The 7,603-nt window shown below is 45.5% G+C and overlaps 1 protein-coding gene across 1 annotated transcript in view; it reads right to left on the reverse strand.

Annotated features, from left to right (window-relative positions):
* Window positions 1-3,393, reverse strand: part of STAP1 (signal transducing adaptor family member 1) — a 185,774-nt gene extending 182,381 nt beyond the window's left edge. Inside the window, exon 1 of the mRNA XM_075861585.1 lies at window positions 3,233-3,393. Within this exon, the coding sequence (XP_075717700.1) occupies window positions 3,233-3,343 (111 nt within the window). The 5' untranslated portion in view covers window positions 3,344-3,393. The remainder of the gene's footprint in view (window positions 1-3,232) is intronic.
* Window positions 3,394-7,603: the final 4,210 nt, after the last annotated feature.

The raw sequence follows: 7,603 nt of genomic DNA on the forward strand, positions 1-7,603 counted from the left end.
ACGCCATACAGCCCCCCCACTGTAGAAAACGCCATACAGCCCCCCTGTAGATAATGCCATACAGCCCCCCCTGTAGCGAACACCATACAGCCCCCCCTGTAGAGAACGCCATACAGCCCCCTCTGTAGAGAACGCCATACAGCCCCCTCTGTAGAGAACGCCATACAGCCCCCCCTGTAGAGAACGCCATACAGCCCCCCCACTGTAGAAAACGCCATACAGCCCCCCCACTGTAGAAAACGCCATACAGCCCCCCCACTGTAGAAAACGCCATACAGCCCCCCTGTAGATAATGCCATACAGAGTCCCCCTGTAGATAACGCCATACAGCCCCCTCTGTAGATAACGAAATACAGCCCCCTCTGTAGATAACGCCATACAGCCCCCTCTGTAGATAACGCCATACAGCCCCCACTGTAGAGAACGCCATACAGAGTCCCCCCTGTAGAGAACGCCATACAGAGTCCCCCCTGTAGATAACGCCATACAGCCCCCTCTGTAGATAACGCCATACAGCCCCCTCTGTAGATAACGCCATACAGCCCCCTCTGTAGATAACGCCATACAGCCCCCTGTAGATAACACCATACAGCCCCACTGTAGATAACGTCATACAGCCCCCACTGTAGAGAACGCCATACAGAGTCCCCCCTGTAGATAACGCCATACAGCCCCCTCTGTAGATAACGCCATACAGCCCCCTCTGTAGATAACGCCATACAGCCCCCTCTGTAGATAACGCCATACAGCCCCCTCTGTAGATAACGCCATACAGCCCCCTCTGTAGATAACGCCATACAGCCCCCTGTAGATAACACCATACAGCCCCCACTGTAGATAACGCCATACGGCCCCCACTGTAGAGAACGCCATACAGAGTCCCCCCTGTAGATAACGCCATACAGCCCCGTTTGTAGATAACGCCATACAGACCCCTCTGTAGATATCTACAAAGGGGGCTGTATGGCGTTATCTACAGGGGGGGCTGTATGGCGTTATCTACAGGGGGATGTATGGCGCTATCTACAGAGGGGGGGCTGTAAAAAAGGCACTATCTACAGGGGGGGTTGTGTGACACCCAGGGGAGGGGGGCCCCAGTTAAAAGTTTGCTATGGGGCCCAGTCTTTCCTAGTTACGCCCCTGCTTCTGGGGCAAGAAGATGTCTATAAGTCTGGGTACAATTGACATCTTTGGCCAGGTACTAAATGTTATGTATCCATGTTGTCACCTTGGCAAGGTATTTCTGTAATTCGACACAATAATAATAATCTGTAGAATTTCCATGTAAATATGTTGTCTATAGTGACATCAAGTGATGTGTCAGGTGGCTCTTGTACTGTTCGCATACAGTAAAAGATATATTAGAAGATGTAGTCTTTGACTATGTCAAGTGACTGAGGAATGTGATGTCACCATGCCAGATATCCACAGCCATATTGTTTATACATGCCCACTATGTACACATGGGGCATCATTTTTAACAAAATATATTAGTTATTATAAAAACCTGGAAAGTCTATTTAATTTATTCTCCTGTAAATACCATGTCATTAAGTAGTGTAAAAAGTTGGAGGAGAGCTGTGATGTGCCCTCCTATTAAAGGGCACATCACAGCTTGATAAAGACCCATTCATGGGTTGAAACGTTGCAAGTGTTTTTATGCTTGGTGAATAAATCAAATACACTTCTTTGGATTATCTTGAGTGCTGCAGTTCCTTTCTTCGATTGCATATTGATTGTCTCCCTTGGACCTGGGATTCTTTTCTGCGTGTACCATCTATGTTTGGGGAGTTGTCCTTTCCCACTGAAGAATTTTTTGTGGCTGTGCTGCTGTTTTCCTGAATATATACCCTCCTATTAATACCATGAGCCAAACTGAGCCAGCCATTAAAGAAGAAGCTGGCACTGTAGATGCAATCTCAAAGAACAAGGTCTGCACTATGAGATCACTTCCCTGGTGACTAGAGTTGTATTCCAGCTCCAGCTGAATTCCAGGTCTATAATGCAGACCTACTGTACTTGTCCACCTATGCACTAGGGCCTTGCGCACATGGAACCCAAGGAGTTCTATCAACTTATACTGCAAAATTATAGAGACCAAGACTGTTTTTTCTCACAGATTCTAACAATGAAAAAAAAATCATGGCATGCTCAAAATCATTCTATATTACGGAAGCATTCTCCAAATTAATCACACATTAGCACACAGAGTTCCTATGCGCAACTATATGGGTCTGTGCACACAACATTGGTCCAATGGTGCACACGTAACCTTCATCTATGCACAGTACCTTCAAGGTGATATCATCAGCAAGACTGGGTTATATGCAACACCACCATTGCCTGCAATCGATATTAACCTCATCTTACTTCATGAGTCAAAGGTTTTTCAAAAAGTTCTGTTTTTTTTTCCCTCCTTTACTCATTTTTTAAAAGAGAGGGTATGTTCACACGCCCTATTTACGGACGTAATTCAGGCGTTTTACTCCTCGAATTACGCCTGAAAAAAGTCTCCAAACCATCTGCAAACATCTGCCCATTGAATTCAATAGGTCTTACGGTGTTCTGTGCAGACGGGCTTTTTTTTACGCGCCGCTGTCAAAAGACGGCGCGTAAAAAGACGCCCGCCTCAAAGAAGTGCATGTCACTTCTTGGGACGTAATTGGAGCCATTTTTCATTGACTCCAGTGAAAACCAGCTCCAATTACGTCCGTAAAAAAGATGCCGCGAAAAACGCGTGCACTTGTCAAAACGTCTGAAATTCAGGAGCTGTTTTCGCCTGAAAACAGCTCCGTAATTTCAGACGTAATTGGCGTTGCCGTGTGAACATACCCTAAGTGTTATAAGTAAATGTATGTGGTTGTCCACTGGTGATAGCTTGCAAATAACAACTTCTTTTTAGAGAAGTCAGCAGCATAATTCCATTCTATAGTCCACCTGCTGTAATGCAACAATCAGTATCTGATATATTTATAACAGTCATAAAGATTGCTTTAATAGACATGCAAAAAAACTGTCTTTTACATACCATAATATTGCTGTTTGTAAAATGTTTAACCTCGTTCATTTATTATTATACATTTGTCAACAATAAACTTAAAGATATCTATCTATCTTACAAAATATACCAATTGCTAGAAAAGTGTTGACAAGTGTTTACTTGGTAATGAATAAGCATTATATTAACATCCTGTACAGATTAATAGTTAATGGACAAACAGAATATTCTTACCTTACTTCTACCTTGTTTGATCCACAGAAAGCCCTCGTAATAGAAAGGCAGTGAGGTTATCTTAGACCTTTGCTGATATATTCTCCTTGGTGCTGGTTCAGCAGCTGCCATGTTCACAGTTTCCTTATTCCAAGTATCTCTTGAGCAGTTGTCTTTTCCTCTCAGCTAGCTGTTTGCCAGGTTAAAGAAAGTATAATAAACCGTGTAGAAGGAAGTCCAGGCATAGAAAATGTATGCAGGTTGTCTCTGCTGCAGGCTCGCCCAGCCCATTTTACTGGGAGGGGAAAACAGGTAAGATTAAAGGCCATTTCTATGGCCAAATTCCACCACATCTATCAAATGTAGCAGACTGCCTCCAGAAATTGAACATTTCAATTGTAAATCAACTATTGTGCCAAATTATGTTGTAGGGTAAAATACTATACCTCCGAACAGTCACGTATTCAGTGGGACAGTGCCAGGCAGTGTTCCGCTGTCCCGGGCGGCCGGTGATATGTCGCAGTTTCAACTGTATCTGCATCCTCAGGACGTAAGTATTTACTAAGTAAGTATTCACTTTATTATTTGTTTATTAGGCACTATGGGGCATTTTACTGTATGGTGGCACCTGCTAAGGGGGCATTATACTGTATGGGGACAGCTAAAGGGACATTATACTTTATGGGTGGACATGCTAAGTGGACATTATGCTGTATAGTGGCAGCTAAGGGGGCATTATACTGTATGGGGCAGCTAAGGGGACATTATACTGTATGGGGGCACCTGTTAAGGAGGCATTATACTGTATAGGGGCACCTGCTAAGGAGGCATTATAATGTATAGTGGCAGCTAAGGGGCATTATACTGTATGGGGGCAGCTATGAGGACATTATACTGTGCGGTGGCATTTATTTGGCATTATACAGTGTAAGAGACTTTATGGGGTATTATACAGTGTGGAGGGCAGCTACAGGGGCATTATACTGTGTGGGGTTCTATGGCGGCATTATACTGTGGGGAGGCATTATGGGATCATGATACTGTGTGGGGGCACTATACTGTGTGGGGGGCAACTATGGGATCATTATACTGTGGGGTTCTATGGGGGCATCATACTGTCGGGAGACACTATGGGAGTATGAAACTGTGTGGGCTGAACTGGGTGTACTTAGTTGCCAACATTAAATTTTTTTTTCCAGGGACACTTAGAGTGTGGCTTCTTTGGTGGGTGTGTCTTATGGGATGTGTTTTTTCTGGTGAGTGTGGCTAATGGGGCGTGGCTTTTTGCCCAGAATTTCTGCATATAATTAGACAAACAAAAATGTCTGCACTAGTTTGTGTCACGTAGGGTTCGTGGACCCACTGGGCCGTACCGCCTTGGCGGTATGGCAGCTGGCCAACAGGGCGCAGGTCAGAATCTATAGTTTATATAGGGTACCTGTGGCAGCTCGGACAGTAGCAGGGCAGGCTTGGCAGGAACTAGGCAGCAGGTAGACATTAGGCATGGAGAAGCAGGACAGGCGTGGTATACAGCACAGCATGACTACAGCTAAGCACGGCACTAGATCAGGATACAGGTTACAGGAACAGGAAACACTGGGAGCAGGAAACACTAGGGGACAATTTGCAAGACGGACTAGGAATACAACAACAAAGCTCAGGCGTGAGAGGATGGGGCTGGGACCTTCTTATAGCCCAGGGTACTCTGGACCAATTAGCTCAATCACAAACATGCTTGCGCTCTGGGTTCTCAAGTCTGGACTGAGCTCGTGAACGCACCCTGGTGGTCACTGTGGAGCAGGACGGCCGTATGTGCAAACATCTCTTGAGAGAAGGGCGACGACTGGATGGAAGGAGTTTGTGGTCAGCGACCACGGACGTTACAGTTTGGCTGACAACTACTATGGTGGCCAGTACTGTATCTCTCTGGTTATCTTGTTGTACACAGGCAGTTGATGTCTCACTCTATCACTAGGGCTAGGTGATATGTGCGGACCACTACTGGTAACGTACAAACCAGCATAGATATTGCCACACTCAGTGCCCCTGGTAGATATTGCCACAAAATGCCCCCAGTAGATAGTGCCATACACTGCTTCCTGTAAATAATGCAACATGGCCCCTCTGTAGTTGTTGTAAGTCCGTACTGACCATTTTTTACAAAGGTCTCTATATACGAGTACTGAGAAAAAGGAAGTGTACTCTTAGATTTAGGACGTAATGAAGAAAAGGGACCAATTGCCTCACTCGCTGGATATTCATTCTCATCGTACAAATCCTATGAAAGCCTTAAGGGCACTTATCTCTCTACGGTCAATGTCATCACTATCCTGTGAATTTGCTTTGTTTGCAAGTTGCAAGGTTGCTCACTCCAAGCCTGCCCGTTTGCTCCAACCACTGCCTGTAACCCTTGCCCCTTGGCAGCACATTGCAATGGACTTTATCACTGACCTACCTCCCCCAGCTGGATGCAATACTGTCTGGGTGGTGGACCAGTCTTCGAAGATGGCACATTTTATCCCGCTGACTGGCCTACCTTCTGGTCCTCGACTGCCAAGTCTCTATATTCAGCACATCTTCCGCTTGCATGGTGTGCCCCTTCACATAGTTTTCGATCGGAGGGTTAAATTACCCCAAAATTCTGGAGAGCCCTCTGTAAACTCCTGGATGTGAGATTGGATTTTTCCTCAGCCTATCACCCCCAGTTCAATGGGCAAGTCGAGAGGATTAACCAGATCATGGAAAATTATCTCTGCCATGCAGCATGATGACTGGGTACAGCTTCTTCCATGTGCCGAATTCTCGTATAACAACCACACCAGTGAGTTCACCACTTCCAGACCGTCCTTCATTGTTTACAACCAACATACACGAATCCCTCTTCCTGTGACGGCTACATTTTAGGTACCTGCCGCTGACTCTGCATTTGGGGACTTTCTGCACATCTGGCAACAGACCCGTTCCTCTATTCTGTTGGCAGTCGATTGCATGAAGCGAAAGGCGGATACCGGGTACCAAAGTCTGGCTGTCCTCAAGGAATGTAGGTGCCTTCGTACAAATTTGCTCCCAGGTTCCTTGGACCTTTTGAGATCCTGCATCAAATTAACAATACAAGCAAACAAGCTTTGTACCATCTTATGAAAATGTATATATGGGCCTGTTTGAAGACAAGCACATACTCAACAAATACAAATATACGAAGTACATTGCACTTTATCATCGATACATTGACGACCTTTTCTTTATATGGACTGGTAGCGCATCGAATGGGGAAGCTTTTATACAAAGCTCTGGTGGGCTTGCTAAACAAGTGGTTTGTATATCAAGTGGAGTTACAAAACCGGATTGACTTGCTGTGTTCGTGTGTGACAAAGTGGGTGCTATTGTATGTGATATATGAATTGAGTGCTTGCTAAAAGAAGTTTGCAAAACTGACACAATTTAAAACCATTTTTTCTTTGCGGCTTACTTCCTGCTGAGCAGCTGACTAGGAGGAGTGGTTAACTGGTCCCAGGTGGTATAAATTAGCCCTCAGGACTCTGGAGAGCCTGCTCTGGTGGGCTTGCTAAACAAGTGGTTTGTATATCAAGTGGAGTTACAAAACCGGAGTTAAAAAGAGGCTCTAAAGTGCCTGTAAGTACTCTTCTTTTCTTTTACTTTAACAACTGTTCACTGTTTTTTTGTAACTGGTATAATGGATAGCAGGATTCGAGGTTTTCTTCAGTGCACAGTTTGCCATATGTATGCACGACTGAAGCCTGAGTTCCAGGGTGAATACCTCTGTGGCAGATGTGAGCAGGTTGGTCACCTGGAAGCTCGCATTAGAGATCTGGAGGAGCAGAATGCAACACTGAGGGCGATAGACAATCTTGAGCGGAGCATGTTGCTGACGGAACATGCAGTTAGTGGGGTAGAATTGGAGGGTGAAGACATGGGTCAGCAGGATCAGGCAAGTAGCTGGGTTAATGTAGTTAGGGCAATAGAAAGGGGTCCAAGAAAAGGAGGCCAATCCTGTTTCTGATATTCCAAGCAAAATTGCCAAGTTGGGTGATGATGCGAGGGTGTCGGTCTCAGAAATGGAACCCCTATTGGATACTGATCTCCCTAACAGCCAGGAGAACAGCCCAGCTAGTAGTCGGCGGGATGGTAATGCAGGTAAGCCAAGACAGTTGATAGTTGTAGGGGATTCTATAATCAGGAAGACGGATAGAATAATTTGTCGCCAAGACCGCCTCAACCGAATGGTTTGCTGTTTCCCTGGTGCCAGGGTTCGGCATGTGGTGGAACGGGTGGACAAATTGCTGGGAGGTGCTGGTGATGATCCAGCTGTCATGGTCCATGTGGGTACCAACGACAGAATAAATAATAGGTGGAGGAGCCTTAAGAATAATT

This window comes from Rhinoderma darwinii, chromosome 1, assembly GCF_050947455.1.
Source record: "Rhinoderma darwinii isolate aRhiDar2 chromosome 1, aRhiDar2.hap1, whole genome shotgun sequence".
Lineage (NCBI taxonomy): Eukaryota > Metazoa > Chordata > Amphibia > Anura > Rhinodermatidae > Rhinoderma > Rhinoderma darwinii.